The following is a 21,313-nucleotide window of genomic DNA, read 5'->3' on the forward strand; positions in this document are numbered from 1 at the left end:
CTTTTTTCTCTGATCTCAAAGCCGATTTATGGAGGTATATTAATGAAGGATGTCGGGTATAATAATAACCCCAGGAAGTGAAGGTTGCACTGAATCTAAAGATATGTACACCATGTCTGTGTGTTCAGATTTAACTGAGTTAATGCCATAACTGCTGCTATTGGTAGAGTTAAAAAAAAAACCCTGAACAGCATTCAATGAGATGTGTGTTAATCTGCTGACTGTGTTGGTGAGCTGGTCACATCCCACCTCACGCAGTATCTCTGCCTCCCTTCTCTCTTGTTTGAAAACCTCTGCTCAAGTGTTATCATTGTAAAGATAATCTCAGAATGTCCGGTATGTATAAATGCACCGCAGGGGTCGGCTTCCATCACTGATATTAACGGGTCTCTGGCACGTTGGCGCTCAAAGGTGAACCATTCATAGGGGTTGTGTTCAGCTACAAGTGTGCTCCTACTGTAGAATAACACCATCCAGCGTCTCGATGGAGCTCCAGTGGCTTTTAGGAAACAAAGCAGCCCTGCTGCGAGATTTGCAGAGCTCATTATAGCGCGAGGCGTAGTACAGACGCACCCACCACCATCCTACACCAGACACCAATTGCTTTTTTTAATGGTACAACATTGTGCATGTGTTCCCATCTGCTGCTCGGTTTAATTGTCTGCCTCAAGTGGGCTGCGAACACACACACACACACTCACACACACATTGTTGTCTCCATTGCAGCCTGTAGGCATCTTCATCTTCCCCCATCAGGGGCGCTGCCAGTTTGATTTCCCACAGTGCCTTGCTGTCACTGCTGACAATGCTAGGAGGTATTTTGCCAACATGCTGTTTATTCAACAGTCCAGTTAGGCACATGTGTGTGTCCATCTGTGTGTGTGTGTGAGCCCATAGCCTCTCCCTTCTGGTAGTGTAGAGGAGCTGTCTCTGACGTCTTGCCAGTGGGTTAAGCCGTTTAACCTAATCTGAGCGAGAGGTTTTGATTGGTGGACAGTCGAGGAGGGAGGAAGCCTCTCCCAGCTGTCCTGCTGTTCACTGGTATGTTTTACTCTTTTTTTTCCGTTGAGGGGAAGTTGAACTGTTCTTTCTCCTCATACCAATGGTGACTGTCGACCGCAGCACAGGTACTACAAGTGTTTTGCGTAAAAAGCACATTAAATGTTTGCCATAAAGACCTGTTCCTTTACTAAAATACCTCAGAATTCACCCCGATGCCAACAGGCTCCAACACAGTGGGGATGGTGATCAACAGCGGGGGATCTTTGTGATTTGTCTTCTCAGCATCAAATAAAGCCGCACCATCAATTCTAAAGCTGAAGAACTAGCAGTCTGACAATGACTTTAACGTGACACTACTAAACCAGATTTTATGGCCTACTTTGCTCGGCCCTTTTAGAGACTGGCCCATGCGTATAGACTATTAAACGTTGCAGAGACTCATTATTTTCAGCCTCGGGGAACCACTCCTCAAGGGAACTGTCTTTGAATCGGAGAAAATCGTACCATGCATACTAACGGATAAACTAGAAAGACACAATAAGAGCCTTTTGGAAAGGATTTGAACTTCCTAAGAATGATATCTGTCGGTTGTACTGCATGTTGCTGTAACTCCAGCCGCGTCGTCTCTGTTGATTTTCGGCCCATTGACCTGCAGTTTAGCAGCAGGACGCGGCCTACGCTCTGGTGTGAAAACCTTCAGAGAGTCGTGATACGGTTGACCATGAGAATAAAGAAGAACTGTAGAGATTTACGGCTCAAATGACTGCTTAGTACGCACAGTCACAGCCAGACGCAGTTGAGTTAAGGTTCAGGTGATTGCCTGGCTCAGCAGGGTATAACTATCTCTTTCATTTTGCAGTCTTCCCATATCTCTCACTTCTCTCTCCTAGTCTCTTTGTCACATCACTTCGACGTAGGGCTGGGCGATATGGCCTAAAAACAAAATCTCCGATTTTTTTACAAAAAATCCGATTCACGATTTAAATCGATTTTTTTCCCCCCAAATTTTTGCAGATGACAGAAGCTGTTGAAAACAATTTTTTATTTAATTTTGTGATGATTTTCCCAAGTAGGTTGATAAAAATAAAGTGCAAACAAAACCTGAACATTGTAGAAAGGTGCCTGTAGTATACAAAAAGTATTTGGTCACTCTTTTGTTTCCCTGAATCATTTAAATATAAAATTAAATTAAACATAACATTAAATGGCATTAAATAGTAGCCTTCCATTGTAAACAACTGTGCAAATGTAACTTTTTACAGTAAGCTTTTCTAACTGAATACACTGATACAAACACAGCATGAAATAAAATGTATGTGACCCTTTAACATTCACATTTTCAAAAGTGCAACATCTGATCTAACATCAACATAACATATTTTGCACAGTAAATAAGTGCATGTAAACAAAATCAAGTGCATTCACAACATAACCAACAGTATTAAACAGTAGTGCATGTTTTTTCTAAATATTTTTTGCCAGGAAGACAAGCCTTATCTACTACCTCTGGCTTCAGGCATGCACGGTGGCATGTAACAATGCCCCCCCACACACTGAAAAGCCTCTCAGAGGGGGCACTTGTAGCTGGCACAGAGAGGTATTTCTTTGCTAAAGTACTTATCCTTGGAAAGTTAAGTTGGTGACGCTTCCACCAGTCAAGTGGATCGGTGTCTGGGTCAACCTGCTGGACCACAGGTCAGTTGTTGCGGAGTAGAATGACATCCCCTCCAGCTCCGCAGAGATCCTTTGGCGTGTACTATTGTACAGCCGAGGCAAGGCAACGTCAGAAAAATGTTTACGGCTTGGTAGCACGTACCTGGGGTCCAAAGCTTTGAGAAGGTGAATAAACCCCGGCTTTTCCACGGTGTATATGGGCACCATATCTTTTGCGATATACATCGCGACTGCATCCGTGATGGCTTTCCACCGGGCACTCTTCTTCTCATGCGGAGTACAGTTGGTGAATGTCTCCAAAATGCTGGGTTGTTGTTGTGAGGTGGCGGCGGCGTCGCTTGTGCTCCCGCGGTCCTGCTCCCTCCTCAGGGCAACAACACCTCTCCCACTCGGCAGCATGCTTCTGTTTGAGGTGCTGCATTAAATTTGTTGTGCTGCTTGATTTTGTAGCAATAGCTTTTAGACAGACCTTACATCGTGGTGCTGTTTGTTCTGTGTCAGATGACACGAACCCGAACCATTTCCAGACCACCGAAGACACATTCTTCCCTCTCTTAAGAACGAGAGCTTCACTGCTGGCCGCCATTGTTTTCGTTTGTAAACAATGCGCGCGCACTCTACTACGGGAACCCAACGGGGGGGAGGGGTGGGGGCGATTTTCTCGATTTTCAATAAAACACATCGCCTTAAAGCACACATTCGAATTAATCGATTAAATCGATTTATCGCCCAGCCCTACTTCGACGTTATGAAAGCTATTTTGAAGCTAGAAAGTTCAATTTCTTGGCCATTGCTGCTAAACTGTGAGTCAATAAAAGCAACCAGCAATGGTACAATGCTAACGTAATATCTCAAAGCAATAACGGCGTATTCTTCTCTCATCTGCCTGACAACGATCCCTGCTGGAATGCATAGCAGGGGACTGAAGCAAGAAACTGAACAGCTTTGAGGTGTTTTTTTTCCCCTGTGGAGAGTTCTTATCATCAGTCCCAGCCATCTGGTTTCTATCCATGTTGACATAAGTCTGGGTGCAGGACTTCAGAGAAGTACCTTTCAAACATCCCCTCACTTCACGCCAGTTTGCCTCAAGTCACATTCTTTTATTTCCTGCGTGTCTTGTTGTGAAAATCCCAAATCTGCGGGGGCAGTAAGACGACGTGATTTCACTTTCCGGACAGCTAGATAAGCCTCAACACTTACGAATTTTCCTTTCAAAGTTTGTAATTCTTGCAGTAAACCAAATCTATCAGAAGCCAAAGTATGAATGCCACGAATGGCATGTGTGCTCATTTTTCGGGGGGTGATTTCATAGGTCATTTGCACCAGTGACGCCGCGGGGCTCTCTGTACACCCACTCGGCGCACCACGGCAGATGGTGAGAATGTTTGACTTGGCCATAGTTTTAGGGCAAGACTGGATCTGAAGGAAGGGAGTGTGAAGGAAAGTATTGGAAGACAAACGCAACAATGAATAGGTAAAATATGTCGACTTTTAAATGGAAAACCGATGTGTGTGGAGAGAATGGAGATCCAGATTGTACTTTAGGTTGAGGACACAGACTGCTGGTGTGACTGTTTTACCAACTACTAACCTGCTTTGGAGAAAGCTAGGTAGAGGCCTCTTACTGTAATTGATGCGTTCATTAGCTATTCATCTGTAACACAAAGGCCACAGAAAAACGGTGACAATAGGAGCGAATAAATACTAAATGGAGAAAGTGAAGTGAAATATATGAATGTTTTCTTCGCTATAGGCCTCGAGGGGCTAAAGGCGACTGGATAGGAGAATATAGGGAGCAATTACTTTGATATACAACATCCCAGTTTAGCCAGGCAGCAACCTTTTAGCAGGAGAGAGGTCCTGGATTAGAAAGCAAGATGACAGGGAGGGTGTTTGCTGAATCTACTGGGTGTTTTTGCAGGCGGGTGATTTATTCAGGGTGGGTTTGGCAGAGAGACAGTCTGATGAGTCGACAGGCATGTTGACATCTTTCTGGCAAGTGTCCCCGATAGGCACAGAGCCACGGGGTTAAGTCTGGACACCAGACAAGGCAGTGAGTGAGTCCATCAGAAAGATCAAACCGACACATTCGCCATTGATTTGGGCTGCTTTTCCAACCTTGTTTATTGTCAGTAACACAAACCAGAAGCACTGGCTGCGTGGGTTCGACCACAGTCAACGTGCCAGCTGACTGTAATGGGTGTTTTCATGCTCGGTTGTGGCACACAGCCCCCCTAACAGACATTTTGTTTCAGGGGCACCTCTATAATTTGAGTCTAGAAAGGGGCCTGAGTCACTTTATGAAAGGTAAACAGAGAGAGGAAGCAGCCGCCGCAGCTGCAGAGAGCCTCTGACTCTCACTTGCTGAAAAATAACATTTTTCTGCCCCATCAGCAAAAATGTGTTGTGTTTTCCTCATTAGCTGTTTCACAAACATGAATTTAAGTCGCTGGATTGAAGACGCTCTGAAAATCTGCATTGCAAACAGACATGCTGGTGTGTTTTCCCATGTCTGGATCTGTTTTTCCAGCTTGGATGGCGGCTGCCAGAATCCACCGATGGCCCGTTGGTTGTTCAGGCTCACTTCTAGACCTGCCAGCCCTCTAATCATCTTTAAAGACAAGAGCCATGTTTGTGTGATGCCCAAAAGGACAGCTGTGTAAGGACATGGCCTTGGCCTTTGCAGGCGGCTTTTACTGTCCACAGTTGCAGCAGGAAAATCTGACTTCAACAGCTTTTTCAGACTCGTTAATTGTGCGTCTGCATGCGACATTCCACTTCTGCTAGATGAGACAAATCTCAGGCTCCGGGATATGACGAAAACGTGTTTGTGTGCGTTTGGCTCGCTGAGAGGCTCGCCGATGAGTTACTGAATGAAGCCATTGAGACTCCAACTGAAAGGCCCTCAGTCTGCTCATGCTCAGCTGAAACGGTTCGACAGGGCAGTTATTTTTAGACCGTAAAACTCTCAAACTATGAAATTCTCACTCCTTATTTGTTCCCCATGTCAGTGCAACGCCGAGCCTATTCTTATTCTGCTGTTTTATTATGAACAAAACCTATATATCTATCGCGTTTGACCTCGGCCGTGTGACCATTTCCTCTGCTGAAACTGTTGCCAAAATCATGAGATTTTGGCTGTTCCAGTCAAAGTGCCACTTTCATTTCCTAAGCAGCATTGGCTCACTTTCAGGAGAGCGCGTGAGAGCAGCGTTTTAAACATTTAGACGTTAATTACGTGTGACATTTTAATACGTCATACTGTTCTTTCAATGTGAGATTCTAGAAATGTCATGAAAAAAGCAGAGAGGAGCTCTGACTCATCCAACATGACTTCCCCACCGAAGAGAGAAATGACTTCCACCTCTGGTGAATCCGTGACCTTTTTGATCTGGACCAACGATCACGTGTAAGGGCGGGCTCTGAGTTTGGATTAGGAACTCAGCGGTCTGGGTGGAAACTTGCAGGTATTCTCTCACATAACAGGAAGCTACCTGTAAGTGAAAGGTGACTGTTCACTCAATCAGCGTTGATGAGTGTTTTGTTTCACATCATCCCACGTCTCTCCTTAAGTGTGGTTTAGGTTTTATAAACCTCCACGATTATCGAGCTTTAAAAGTTTCATTTTCGACACTCGGCTTTGACGTTTTAAGCCTTCTTCTCTCATCACTCTGCTGACCAGATTCAGTGAATCTGGCCGGCTACCATGTTGTTTTTAGAGCTGAATCTGAGCACGCCTATTTGGGTTTAAGACAGTTTGGGATCCAGCTTTCCTCACTTTCCAGCACTTCTGCTCTCACCATTTCATTACAGCTCCTGAGGTTACATTGAGGTCTTTTTCCTGCCAGCTTGGTGTTATGACAGAAATAAATGAATAACAGGGTTTTAGACACATCGTCTGTGTCATTCCATCTGGTATTGATATCTCAAGATTTCACCATCAATGACATTCCCCTCTGCATTCCACCGCCTTGCATTACTTGAACGTGATATGGGATAGCTCCCCGATGCATGCACACACGGCCTTATACTCTAGTTATCGGAGGAGGGTTTGCTGAATTTAAAGGAAATTGCTTTCGCCCGAAACAAACTGATTAAGTTCATCCGGTTTGAGGAGACCTGCTGCACCCAGGTTTCCAAACGCTTTCCCGTTCTGGCCCTGGTTTTTCTGTCGCTATAGTCTTCTTCTGTGCAGGATCGTGACTTGTATACAAAAGAAATGCAAGGTTTAGTTTGTCCTAAATTCCGTCTCCTCCTCAGTCTCTAAACTAGGGGTCTCAAACTCATCTTCACTCCGGGTCACATCAGCATCACGGTCGCCCTCAAAGGGCCGGTTGTAAATGTAAGACTGTGTAAATGTAACTCCTAACATATTGGTAAATAACTGTCTCTGCATTTGATTATTGTTTATTCAAGTGTAAAAAAAATATTGTACATGCAGTTATATAAATGTCAAAATATATTTAAGCACATTTCTGTTATTATAACTTAAATCCTTTTTAATTTAGGGTTAAGAAACCCACATTACTCTATCAAAGATCAAACTATTAAAGAAAATAGCAAAGACAAATATCAAACAAGTTATTACTCCGGGGTTGCGTTTTGTCCGAAACCGGACAAGTTTGAAAACTGACGCCCACACAGCAGTCATGACGTGTCCTTTCCTGATTCGTCACAACCCCTATGACGTGACCCTACCCCCCGGAAGACAACAAAGAGCCAGGGCGACCAGTGATTCATTTCAACATGGATAACGAATCTCAAGCGTTACTTGCTTTGTTGTCTGTGCTAGCAGCTGTTGTGCAGTTAAATGCGGCATTCTACAATGCTACTACTGCCTACATGCGGAGGAGGCGAGCTATTGTTCGAGCGCTGTGCGACAATTCCCGAGTCCAGAGGCGTCATCAGCGCTACACCGAGCGCCGGTTTTGGGTGAAGCCAGGAAGAACGAGCGCCTGGTGGAATCATTTCATGAATGAAGTTATGATTCCCGAAGAATGGCGAGACAACTTTTCAATGTCCAGATCGGCATTGATCAACCTCAGCGAAATATTACGTCCGCATGTGGAGGGAACAACAACCACGATGAGGGCGCCCGTGGATGTACTTACAAAGGTCGCGTGCATGCTGTATTACCTGAGCGGCGAGGGCAGACTCCGGAAAACCGCTAATGCATTTGGACTATCTCGACAAGTTGTTTCCGTCATCATCCGACAAGTCTGTAGGGCCATCACCGTCTTCGTGGGTCCCAAGTACATCCGGAAACCGAGTACCGAGCCCGAAGTGAGGGACCTTGTGGTCAACTTCTACCAAGCACACGGTATGCCACAATGCTTGGGGGCCATTGACTGCACACATATCGAAGTGAAACAACCACGTGCTAAACCTACAGACTACATCAACAGAACGGGGAAGCATTCTTTGAATGTACAGGCCGTGTGTGACTACAAACACTGTTTCATGGACGTAGTTGTGAAATGGCCGGGAAGTGTGCACGACGCGCGTATATTTGCCAACTCGAGATTCAGTTGTGACTTAAAAGATGGAGCGATTCCCCCATGCCCGAAGGCATTGATAGACGGCGAGGATGCCGTCCCTGTTTTTCTGCTGGGTGACCCAGCGTATCCCCTGATGCCGTATCTCATGAAGGAATACCCCAATGGCGGCGCTACGCCACAGGAGCAGTATTATGGGCTGTCACTTTGCAAGGCACGCATGGTGATTGAATGTTCCTTCGGGCGTCTGAAGGCACGATTTGCTACTTTAAGGAGGGCAATGGACATCAACATGGCCGACCTTCCCTTCGTCATCTATGCTTGTTTTGTGCTCCACAACTACTGTGAGGTTCACAAAGAAACTGTTAGCGAACAACGCATGAATGCTGCTCTGCGGTACGAGCGGGACTTCCAGCCACCGAGCAGAGCCGCGAGAGCAGACGACGACCAACCCGAGGGGAAGCGCGTGAGACGTGTGCTAACCACATTTCTTGACCCATAACATAGTAAAACATAGTTGTATTTGTGTGTGTGATAATAACCGTGTCGCATGGAGTTAGTTGGTGGTTATTGTGTGTAAATGATCAAATAAAAAAATATAAATTCATCTCTGCTTCAGTGAATGTGTTGGAAATAGTCAGATCTCAGGTTTGGTATCAAAGGACCTTTTTATTACAATATATCAAATGCAATAGAAAATAAACACTAGAAAATTTAAACTAACATAATAAACTCAACTAAAATTAACAAATATAAAGTGTCAGAAACAAGTCCGCGCAAACCTTGCGTTGTGCAAATATTAAATGCAAATAAGTAAAAAAAAAACAAATGCTTGAAAGTGCACTACAGTGCAAGAGCTCTTTTCACAGCTGAGTGACGTCTCTGTGCATTGCCTTTGTGCTGGAGCTGCACAGGTGAGTGGTCGTGTGGCTGTGTGGATCTTGTAGGTGTCTGTCCATATGCCGGGTTGTGCGATGAGTGTGGCGTCATAGGCCGGTTCCCAGATCCCACGATGTGCTGCATCAGCACCACAGTGTTGGCATTGACCCACAGTCAGAGGTGTTGCCGTTGGCTCCCAGGGCCTCCACTGCCAGGTCTTCTGTCTCGATCCCTTCCCTCGTGGCACGGGTAGCTGGAGAGCCTTAACTGAAAGTATGGTTTCATCAAAAAAAGTAGTTTTTTTACACACTAAATGCAGAGATTACCACTCTATCTGGATGCAGTCCGAACTCCAGGGATCCCTGAGCTTTGCTCGTGACCGTGGCATCTGCCGAGTCTCTCCGTCATGACATGCACACCTGATTTCAGTCATTTTGCATCTCCGCTATCTGACAGCAGAATAACTCGACATGTTGTGATCAACTAGCAGTGTTGCTTCTCGAGGCCCGTGTAGCGTGGGTGTGTCTGTACAGACAGGCTGACCACACAGAAACAGATGGACACACACACACGGTAGCCAGATGGTGACAGACTTGGCTCACACCCCGGCCTTCACTGTTCTGATTCCTCTGCTGCTCATTTCTCTTCTCTGCCTCCTTTCCAGCACATTTTAATGTTTTAAGAATTTTAAATCACTTAGTCTGTCCTGCTATTTGTCTTCACAGGTTCCTCAAATAAAAAGTTCTATTTTCAGGACATTGAAAGGGGAAAGATGGGCCAATCTGTCAAAATGTAACATTTCTATAAAGAGTAAAAGTCCTTCTACTATAATTATATCTTCCCGTCAAAGGAAAGAATGCTGCTGTCTCATAATACACATTCTCTTGACGAGAGCCTCTTCAGACTGACTGCATGTATAATAGTACGCTGTAACTCTTCAGGGTGGTAACTCAAGCTGCCTCAGAGATAATTATCCGGGGCTAATTTGGGGTTTAGTTCCACGTCTGTTTCTATTTTGGAAAATCCCAATTCGTGAAGAGTCTATTTGCTGCTTGTAATGACTGAGTCCAGACAAAACAACGGCACGTACATGCTGACGAGTCTCTGCTTTGCCAGCGTCGGGTGTAGCTGCGTCATTGGACAGGGAACACTGAACACTCCCAGCTGAGCCTCAGCCTCCAGCTATTCATGAGACACAGACTTGAAGCCTGGACCTCACATCGAGGTCAGAGGTCAGGGGCTCGCGAGAGAAAATGGTGTCCACGACTCCAGGGCTTTTTCCCCAGTGTCTCTCACCTTCCCCGCCAGAATGTGGAGACTTAAATCAGTCACAGATGACCTTCTCAAAAAGACTCCTGATCTCCTCAATTCCATTATCGCCGCTCCCCTGATGAGATGCTGTGTGGCATTTGCATTGCTTTCCTTTCCTCACCTCTCCCGTCCTCCTTTTATTTTTGACTCGAATTCCACCTCTGTGCCTCTCTTGCAGCAGCGTTCCCCCGGCAAAGTGCTGTTCGACCTGGTTTGCGTCCATCTCAATCTGGCAGAGGGAGACTACTTTGGACTAGAGTACCAGGACCATCGCAAGATGACGGTGAGAGACGCTTTTTGACATGTGGCACAAGATCTTTTCACACTCGGTCCACACTCTGCACGCATGGAGACTCCTGCCACTTCCTGTTTAGCATGTCTTCCTTTCATCTACATCGATGCGGTTTTAACCTGGACTCATGGAGGGAGCAGCTGGTTGTCATAGAGTTGCTCTGACGTGGATCGGAGGAACAAATGATGTACTGCTGAGGAAATAGGGGACAACATTGTGAGCACACATACACAGGAATTACAGGCCCACATGCAAACACATGCCGCTAAAGATCAAGTAGCTAACTGAGCGTTTATTATCTTGTGCATGTTAGCGCGTGTGAATTTTATAGACTTAATAAGTAACCCACATCCAAACATCCGTTCACAGTGTGTACCATTTTGAGTACAAATGAACTTAAGTTGCAGTCACAGCTGCGATTGTACTTATTTCCAGATGTTGTGGTTCGATGTACAGTGATTAAAGTAAAGTGCCGTCCTCCATAGGTGTGGCTGGACCTGCTGAAGCCCACACTGAAACAGATCAGACGTAAGTAAGATGAAGCAAATGTCAATCGTGATTTGTCACGGTTATATCAGGATATGTAGCCATCTCCCTTCTTTCCTCTCCTTCAGGCCCTAAAAACACCATCCTTCGTTTTGTGGTGAAGTTCTTCCCTCCTGACCACACACAGCTCTTGGAGGAGCTGACTCGGTAGGTCTTCTGGATCACACAAAGCACAATGAATACTCTGACCACTTATGATCAATAGCTTTAGAAAACCAGCTGTTTCACTGTAAAAAAAGACTGACACGTGACATGTTTTCATGTTGCAGTCATCCCCCCGTTAGCGTACAAAGATTTGATTATGTAGAACAAAATGTTCCACATATTTCCTCCTTTTCAAGTCCTTGTTCAAAAGGAGTAACTTCTCAGCCCCCATCTTGTCTGCCGCTCTGTTTTGTTTCGTCTGACAGAGTCGGTCTGCTCACTCTGTGCTCATTCAGGACTTCAGACCGGACACATTCTCCCATGATGCTCTAAGCTCCCAGCTGCGTTTACTTGAGACCAGAGCCAAGCAGGAAGCAAGCCTAGTGCCTCTTGAGATTTCATAGAGCTTTCATTTTTTTCCTTCTTCCTGTAGTTTGGCTCTCGCAGCATTTAGCTGTTGTAAAATGACTCCAGACTCAAATAAAAAAAAAGATATCAAAACTCACCAAAGCCTCATAAACTTTATTCGAGAGATAATCAGGCAGTGATAAAAAGGTTGCCTTGGATCTCACATGAAAGGCTGCCGTGGAGCATGAATCACACACTCGCATGGATGCACATGTGCATCTCTTATGTGTCCTTTGAGCAGACAGCATGCGCGTGTGTGTGTTTTGTCTTCCAGCTGATTGTAGGTTTTGAGGTCAGCTGTCTTACTTCCCTACAGCCTTCTTTGTATCGATGTCTCTGCTGTTTCTTGATGGAAATGCAGCGTCATGGCCTGACTGTGTGTGTGTGAGAGAGAGACTGAGGTCCAGATCATGTTTCAAGTAGCCGACTGTATAATGATTAACAGAAAAGGTCATAAACTCAATTAGGGATTGGTTTGAAGTCGTATGAATAGATAAGTAGATGCCAGTAGTGTGATGGTAATGGCATTGCTTTGAACAGTTGAGTTAATAAAGTGTGCATTCAGCTAATAACCTTCTTTTTACCTCCTTGCCTTCTGTCGTTCTCCCTCCCACACTGTGTCTTTTATTCTCTGTCTCTATCTGCAGGTATCTGTTCGCCCTGCAGATTAAACGCGACCTGGCCTGCGCTCATCTCATCTGCAACGACACCAGCGCTGCTCTCATGGTCTCCCACATCATTCAGTGTAAGTGCAACATGTAACACCAGAAACCTTTGTCTTTGAAATGTGTGTGTCTACTGTAGAATAGATTAGGACGGATAACGAATCAACAAGAACAGAGACAGGAGAAATCATAGTGTGTGTGTTTTCTTTTGTTGTATTTGCTTAGATTGCTGCTGTCTTTATCTTGGCAATTTCCTCTTCTCCTCAACACTCTTTGTTAAATGTACTCACCCCATTCCTCTCCTCGTTTTCACTCCAAATGAATATCGAATCTCCTTCTTCTTCCTCGTCCATCAGCTGAAATAGGAGATTTTGATGAGACCCAGAGCTGGCAGCATCTCCTCCACAATAAGTACCTGCCCGACCAGGACGCCATCAGAGACCAGATCACCGACTGCCACCGCAAGCATGTGTGAGTTATCACACGCATGCATTTACTGTATGTGCAGCCTCACACGTGCAGCTTTTAGAAGATAAAAGGACAAATGGATCTCGATATATATAACATTCAAAGTGTACTGCATGAAGTACATATGTCAGAAAATACTGTCCATAGTTTAGCTCAGGGGACTTCTTCAAATCACTTGTTTTGTCTGCAATGATCTACTGCTGAGAAAAGCTGGAATTGGCTTATATTTCGGCATTTTTTCATGATTTGATTCTTGCTTCAGCTCTAAAAGAAATATACAATTATACTTTCTTGGGATTGCTTTTCATGTGTTTTCACTCCACTGTGAAAATACTTCCAAATATAGAAACCCCTCCAGACATGTTTTAAGGCTGAAAGACTGCTTTGATTATTCGTTTGTGTCTGAAATGGGTTTTACATGAAAAACTAAGATGCACGATTTCAAAAGTTGCTTCAGCAGCACTGTTTATCTGTAATCGCTTCAAAAACTATTCTAAGTCGAGCTGCAGTCTGACTTGGGATCAGTTTGTGGCTGAACTTTAAGGTGTCACCAAAACACACACACACACACACACACACACATACTTTCACACACAGAGATGTTTATCTGTTTATTCAAATGTGGCCTCACCCATTACACAATTACACCCAGCCCAGTCTCTCTCCCTCCTGCAGAGATGTTTATCTGTTTAGCCACAACACACACACACACACACACACACACCCTTTTAATCCCTCCCCCGCAGAGGTGACTATCTGCAAACATACCACATTGCACTCTCTCTGTGCTCTCCACACATTCACTCAACACACCTTCTCATTTACATTATAGCTGTGCTTTGGAACGCTGTTTGCAAAAATACGACCTTTCCTTGTTTGCTGGAGATGCAAATTCCCCTAAAACTGTTGCCTAACTACAGATGAGAAATGGAAACGAAACCACTGATGTGTTGATTATCAGTCACGCTGTGCACCACACACTCTTTCTGTGGGTCCCCTCCTTCAGCCACCGTAGCCGACGCAGGAAGGAAGTGGCTAATTCAGCAGCTCATACAGGAAACAGGAAGCTATTTTCAGATTTGCGAGGACACAAACTTCTCATGTGGCCGATTTATTTCCGCCCACAGCGGCTCTTACCATCTGATCCCGTGGTGTGTTTTAAGACTGTTTGTTGTTTTTACACTCACAATAAATCTGCGATAGAAATCTGGAAATCATGTCCAACGCTTGGTGAGGGTTATCAGTGGAGAAGCTTTATCTGCAGGCGAACAGAAGAAGAAGAAACTGAATCAGATTCTTCTTCTTTCATGAGCTTGAGGAAGATGAGCTGCTGATTGATGGGTATTGTGATGAATGCATTGACTGATCACTCTCCTCCACAGCGGGCAGACTCCCGCAGAGTCCGACTACCAGCTGCTGGAAATCGCTCGGCGGTTGGAGATGTACGGTGTTCGTCTGCACCCGGCCAAGGACCGAGAGGGTACTAAACTCAGTCTGGCCGTGGCGCACATTGGCGTGCTGGTTTTTCAGGTGAAACCATAAATATCAAACCTAACATTCTCCCACAAGCCTGTCATTGCTTTGCCGAAGTGTGAGTTGTTCTAGAGTCGGGAACCAAGCTGCATAGTTCATTCTCATCTCCTCATCATGTCTTCTTTATTCAGGGGTACACAAAGATTAACGCCTTCAACTGGTCCAAGGTACGCAAGCTCAGCTTCAAACGCAAAAAGTTCCTAATCAAGCTGAGAGCGGACCCCGCTGTAAGTATATCACACCCCCTTTATCCTTTCCTCTCTTATTTTCCCTGCCCGTCCTGCATCTTTTCTTCCCTCCATCCATACTCACGTCTGCATCTTCCAGCAGAGTGCCCACCACGACACGCTGGAGTTTGCCATGGCCAGCAGGGATTGCTGTAAGGTCTTCTGGAAGGTCTGTGTCGAGTATCACGCCTTCTTCAGGCTCTTCGAGGAGCCCAAGCCCAAACCCAAACCCATCCTCTTCACCAGAGGATCCTCATTCCGGTTCAGGTAAGGAGAGGACCAGAAAGGGACAGCATCATAACACTACTACGTGCGCTTTTGTGCTTACTTTGTGTTCATCACCTGCAGCGGTCGAACCCAGAAGCAGATCATCGACTATGTGAAAGACTCTGAGCTCAAGAAACTTCCATTTGAAAGGTGAAGCTCCCTCCTTTGTTTGGATTTCTCCAGCAACAGAAACGGCGATCGTACATCTGCTTTCCTGATTAGTTGCACGTGGTTTGACCTCATCTGCAACCTCCTCTCTTTTCAGGAAGCACAGTAAGATCCTGTCCAATAGCAGCATGTCGCCTGAGTCTTCGTCCTTCAGATCTCAACTGCCAAAAGAGGTGATAGACGCTGACCTTTATCCACCCATAGTCTTTACTAGTTCATGTATCTTTAAATTTCCTTGTAACTTTACTTGTTGTACACATTTACAGACTATTTGTCTTCTTTTTATTACTTCTCTCTTTCGCTTTAATCTGGAGCTGCTCTGTGGCCAACAGTACAAAGCTGTTTTTGTCCCGAGCAGCTCTGGGGAGTGAGTGTGCTCTCTCTTTGCACTCTCTATTCAAAGTCGGGAATTCAGTTTAATGCGGCCAGAGTTTAAAAAGCCCTCTTTTCTTGTCTTCCTCGGCCCTTCTTCTTCGCAGAGTGCCATGTCTGTGCAGTTAGCAGACCAGCCTGACTCAACCAGGCTGGGCCATCGAGCTGAATGTAACGGTTCAGAGGAGCCGCCGGCGGCCACATCGACCGCCAACGGCTTCCACGGTATAGCGGCAGCGCCCGGCTCAGACCCGATTCAGTCCCGACAGAACCACCACGGCACCGGATCAGCGCCGGACCCGCAGTTCCTCAACCCAGGTCCATCCTGCAGAGCAAACAAAGGCAGCAGCTCTTCCATTCCTTACATAGACGGCAGCGACATAGACAGTGAATGTGATGTGGCAAAGAACAACAGGGCTCCCAGGGGACACAGCGGCGCAAGTAACAGCAATGCGGATGAGCCTTGTGTTTATAATAACAAGCAAGGGGGTAGCAGTCGCAATGGGGGGCAAGCTGGGAGTCTGTTTGGGGCTGTAAATGGGTTCTACCACACCAATCACCAGGGGCTGATGCAGCAGCATCAACAGCAAGGTATGCTGGGTAACAGAAGCGCTGTAGATCAGTCTCCGGCGTCCAACAAGTTAAACGCGAGTCACGAGCTAACAGGTGACGAGATGTTGCCCAACGGAGGTTCATTTCACGGCCGCCTCCCGCTCCACAGCACTCTGCTGGATGAAATGTTTCAGGTTCGAGAAAAGCAAGGCGGAACGGTCGTGCGACCGCTAGGAACCGGGACTCGTAGTCAGTGCGCCAGCCCGGTGATCAGCAGCTTCCACCACCGCGCAAACTCTCTCAGTCACGCTGAGATGACAAACGGTCAGCCGCGCCCACCACGCTGGGATGACGGTGGGTATTATTTCAGTAAACGTCCAGGAATAGGCCCAGTGGAAACTCCCTCTGTCCCGCCGCCATCCCTCCCACTAAACCACTACGGTAGCTATTCCCCGATCGCCTCAAACCGCACACTGCCACATCTCGCCAGACCGTACCACAACAACAACATGCGAAACCGCTCAGACACGGATCCGTTCGTCCTCAGCCAGCTGACGTCCACCCCGGTCCACCAACTCGACCCCCATCGCTCCGGGTTGCACGGCCAAGCCCCGTGTTCCGCCCCGATGGAGCGGCGAATGATTCCAACCAATGGCAATCACGCGGGGAACCTCCTGGTTCCAGGTCAGCCGCGGTCCAACACGGTGCAGCGGTTGTTCGGTCGTCAGGGAAAGCCCGGTAGCAACCCGACTCGCAACAACCACAACAACCTGAACCAGCCGGTCCAAATGATCGACGGGTCTACCAGCAGCGGCACCGACACCAGCGACACAGAGTCGGACACTGGTAGTAGCGCGTACAGCCAGCCGTTGATGTACGGCAATCCCGCCGCCGTCAGTTCCGTGAATTCGGTGAACTCGAACGGCGCGAACTCGTCCCCGCTGCCTCGCAGCAAGTTCTCCTTCGGGAGTCTCCAACTGGAGGAGGGGCAAGCCGGGGAGGGGGAGGGGTGTTACCGCTTTAACGAGGAAGACACAGGAGGGCGGGTTTTCAGCTGTTGAAGGGTGAAGATATGTGAGTAGTTTGGCCTCACATTAGGCATTAGAATGCAGAATAAATCAATATAATCCTGTTATGTAAGAATTACATGTATTTACTGTATCACAGACACAGCTCCATTAACAGAAGAAGTCCACCCGTTTATACCAGGTTAGCATTGATACACCTTATAGGAACAAACATTTAGTTTTAACATATTTTTGAAGTTTAGAAATTGACATATTTGACTTTTGTCCAACTTTACACATCGTAAAGATTTTGGCTGGCTGTCAAAGGGAGAAACGAGCCTAAAAGCCCGGAGGCAAGTTAATGAATCAGTTTGCTGTCGGTAACCTTCCTTACAATGTGCCATAACTTAACAGCGAAATATTTAGTGGAGATGCATGTGCAGATGAGAAATGCAGATTATGTAGACAAGTTAGGAAGCCTAAAGGAAGAGCTTCATCTGTAGAATCATAGTTTTTAATGGGGAAGTTAATTCTGCAATTCTTCCTCCTTTTTCTTCATAAATCATTTAACAGCATTGCTGTAATTCAAATCTAGTCCATTGAGGATGAATTAGGATTCTTCTGATTGTAGCTCACCTTTTGTATGTCGGTGTTGTGTGAGATATTAAGACATTGAAGCAAGAGATGATCGATTTTAAGGTGGCGTTGATTCTGAAAGCTGTTGACCAGGATCTGCTGCCTTTCTTGGTCATAGAGCTCTTGTTTGTTGTAATAATGTGTAATGTCCTAATGTAGCATTTTCTCTAAATCACACTTTTATAATTATTTCACTGTTGTCTTGTGCAATAGGGGGGCTTTGAGCGAATAGCTGGAGTCCATTGTTGAAAGGATTTTAAAAAAAGAAAGAAAGGAGGTTTAAAGATGTCGTACACAGTTTGAATTGTACAGTATTTGAATGTTCTTGGTGGACGATGGACTGTAGAGTACTACTCCTGACTTGGTCGCTCATTGTGTTCAATGTGTAGGCTGTGGGGGGGGGCCGGTCTGCCTTTCTCATTCGGTTTTGGCCCGGGCTGATTTCTTCAGAGCACTTTTTCTTGCGCCGTGACGTTTGTGGTAGAGACCTTTATGTCGTAATTCTCTTTTTGTAGTTAGGACAAGTGGAGGACCAAGTATATGAATAGATTTGCGTCAATTAGGGAGAGAATGAAGACTCTGACCTTTTTGATATTTGTATTTTTTGACAATAACTGAAGCTCCAAATTTCGACTGAAGACGCATCCTTTATTTAAAGTCTTTCTTTCAACAATCAAACCCGCCAACCATCGTCCTTAAACCTGTGCCCACTCACAGCTGTCTGCTTTGCTTTGCTCGGCACACACACACACACACACTCGTTTTTCTGTACGTACCTGCTACGTAGCAGAGAAAGTCTACCGGTAATTAGCATGCATACATTTTGGAACGAAAGATGCTGACTGGTGGTGAATTAAAACCACCATTTGAACGATGATTAATATCAGAAAACACGACGACAGCTCCTCGGTGCTCCCTAAAACAAGCATCTCGTCATGTGTCGTCGCCTTCGAAAGCCAAACAACCTGTTCTTTCCTCAGAGCTTCGACTTCTCCCTGAAGCAAATGTTCCTGCTTCATTCTTTGTAAATGCATTGCTTCTTTTTTGTTTCAAAGCATGTCAGTGGGAACTGTTTTCTCACCGTTTCCTTTGCATGTTAACCAGGCGAGCAATGTCCCTGCTTCTTCTGCCACTCTGCCCTGTTGTTGCTCAGTGTGTGTCTCTGTGTGTGTGTCACGGGGCTCACAATGGTTTCAAGTGTTTGAGGAGCATCAGGGCCGACTCAACTCCAGTGTTAGTTTTTTTTAGTGGAGAGTGAGGGCGAAGGTAGACGGACACAAGTAAAGTTAAACTTAATGCAAGCGTAAGAGCAAAGACAAAGACATCTTTGAAAGGGCATTTTGTCATGTGTGAAAGTCTGAGTATTGTCAGAAGATGGACACACACACACACACACACACACACACACACACGAACACTGGAGTTGAGATGTCCTCACTTTCACTGTCACCAAACAGCACTTGCGGTCCCGTCCATTAAAGCGTTTTGTGACTTTAATGTACTGTACATACAGTAACAGACTGATAGATTGTGATTTTGTACTCGTATTGTAATTTCTATGTAAATGGAGTCAATCAGAGCCACGTTTTCTAGATTTACTTCAAAAGGAAAAAGTGAAATCATCGGTATACACGCTGTGATGATGTGATTGTGTTTGATGATCTCCAGCAACTAGTTTTTTGGGAAATGCACTTGTTTGAGTTCTCGCCGAGACTTCGGTAGCGGTGTCGATCCTCTCATCGGACGCTCTACGAGAAACCCAGCCAGCACATTTCCCAAAGTGTCAAACGATTTTCTGTCACTGATGGTATACGGTGACGTTTTAGCATGACATCTGTGCTTCTCTTTCTGTTTACATGACACACTTCTTACTGACTGGCTTCTTTTGACGGGATAAACCGGCTTTCTGGCTTTTCTGATTTGACGGTTGGTGGCAGTTCTGCAAAAGTGCTGGCAATGTCACTGAAGAGCTGCCAAAAAGTCGTTATCTTCACAAAGGAAAGGCATTGAAGTGATAATTCTGCCCTTGACGCACTGACTCACTGGTTCTCGTTGTCTCTCTTGTAACACTTTGAATTCCTGCACACCTGTCCTTTTTATTTTCATGACGAAACACCCACTGGGTTTCATTTCTTGTGACTTCTTTCAGGTTCTACTCTTTTTTATCTCCTGACCCTTCACCGCTCTCTTTAACACTGTAACTGTGTGCACTCGTGTCAATAAAAAAAACTACCTTGTATGTTCGAAGAAAAGGGACTCCAGAATTTTCTGTAGAGTGAACCGATGTCAACCGGCTCCACCCCCCCCCCCCCAACCCTCAACCTGCCTGAGTCCTGCCCCCCCCCCCCGTGTCTCGTGCTGTGGTAGTTAGCCCGTAGAGTAGCGGTTGTCGTGCATGTGCACACGTCTGTCTGTGTTTCATGTCGTCTAGCTCGTCGTGTGTTTTGCGTGGCTTTTTTTTTTGTTGTCTGTATGGTGGCATGTTTCTTTTATAGCGCCCGTCACAGATCTGCACTCAGTGGTTGCCATGCTTTTTACCCATGATCCAGTTTGGTGTGCAACAGTGGACTCTTTGGAAACTTTGCACCCGGGCAAGTATACAGTCACAACCCAGTACCATGTAGTGAGAAGTAGCTTTAGCTTTTTGTTTCTCTGGTGTTTTAGACGTCATCACAACTAGCATGACTGTCACATGTCTATAGATCATATCTATCGTGCATTGTAAGGGAAATGGAAAAGATGAAATACTGTTCATAGATTGTTGGAGTGTGTTTTCTACCAGGGCTGAAATGACTCCTCTGCATTACCCTTATAATGCACTGCTATGTTTAATCCACAGCTCTTTACTAACATCTACTGTACATTTCTGCTTCTTTGGATCCTTTTTTTTTTTTTTTAAACCACATTTCAGCAAAGAACCCAAATAGAGAAATAGAGTGGAAGTAGCCTCCTTCAGAGTTGAGTGATCGTAGCGTTTTTGTCATGTGGTGTCCTGACCCACAGCTCATGATGAATTAATTGTCTAACCTTGAGATGTGTCGCCATCGGCGTTGCTTACATTTACAGAAGTCGTTTGGGGAATGTGTTGATGTCTTGAGCTTCCAAAAGCAGCAGGGTGAATGTAGTCTTCTCCCTTATCTCACTCTTTGTTCTATTCCTGTCCCCTCGTCTTCCATTTTCCCATTTCCCCTCTCCTCCCCCAGAAAGTCCCGGTTCAGAGGACTCTCCGGCGGGAAGTCCCCGCGTGGTCGTAAATGGCAGCACAGGCGTCCTGGGTCAGAGTCCCGAGGGACACCATCTGTCGCCTCTCACCAGCCCGCTGCTCACTGATGCCGGATGTGTCCGCAACGATGATGAAGAAGAGGCCAGGAGGAAGGTAGCTGTAGCGACAGGGAGAGGGTGGCCGGAGGATGGATTTATAAAACATCTCTGAAGTAATATCGGCGGGATCGGTCAGTGAATGGCTCTTTCTGTTTGTGTCCAGAAGTTTCCCACAGACAAGGCTTACTTCATAGCCAAGGAACTGTTGACCACAGAGCGGACCTACCTCAAAGACCTGCAGGTCATCACAGAGGTAAAGATTTCTACACATGCTTCCTTTACGTGATGTGGTTGAGTCCATTGGCTGAGAGAGAGGGATCTTTAAAAATTTGGTCTTTTGCTGTTT

The 21,313-nt window shown here is 45.8% G+C and overlaps 1 protein-coding gene across 4 annotated transcripts in view; it reads left to right on the top strand.

Annotated features, from left to right (window-relative positions):
• The window catches only part of LOC306796999 (FERM, ARHGEF and pleckstrin domain-containing protein 1-like), a 37,675-nt gene that overhangs the window by 10,055 nt on the left and 6,307 nt on the right, over positions 1-21,313 (top strand). Inside the window, exons 3-15 of one of the 4 annotated variants that reach the window (XM_079296130.1) lie at positions 10,540-10,644; positions 11,139-11,181; positions 11,268-11,346; positions 12,399-12,496; positions 12,773-12,887; positions 14,267-14,414; positions 14,549-14,644; positions 14,745-14,911; positions 14,993-15,061; positions 15,177-15,252; positions 15,559-15,769; positions 20,850-21,022; positions 21,131-21,220. In XM_079296130.1, the coding sequence (XP_079152256.1) occupies positions 10,540-10,644; positions 11,139-11,181; positions 11,268-11,346; positions 12,399-12,496; positions 12,773-12,887; positions 14,267-14,414; positions 14,549-14,644; positions 14,745-14,911; positions 14,993-15,061; positions 15,177-15,252; positions 15,559-15,769; positions 20,850-21,022; positions 21,131-21,220 (1,470 nt within the window). The remainder of the gene's footprint in view (positions 1-10,539; positions 10,645-11,138; positions 11,182-11,267; positions 11,347-12,398; positions 12,497-12,772; positions 12,888-14,266; positions 14,415-14,548; positions 14,645-14,744; positions 14,912-14,992; positions 15,062-15,176; positions 15,253-15,558; positions 15,770-20,849; positions 21,023-21,130; positions 21,221-21,313) is intronic. The other 3 variants (XM_079296131.1, XM_079296132.1, XM_079296133.1) reach the window with 3 other exon arrangements.

This window comes from Melanostigma gelatinosum, assembly GCF_949748355.1.
Source record: "Melanostigma gelatinosum genome assembly, chromosome: 24".
NCBI classification, from domain to species: Eukaryota; Metazoa; Chordata; class Actinopteri; order Perciformes; family Zoarcidae; genus Melanostigma; species Melanostigma gelatinosum.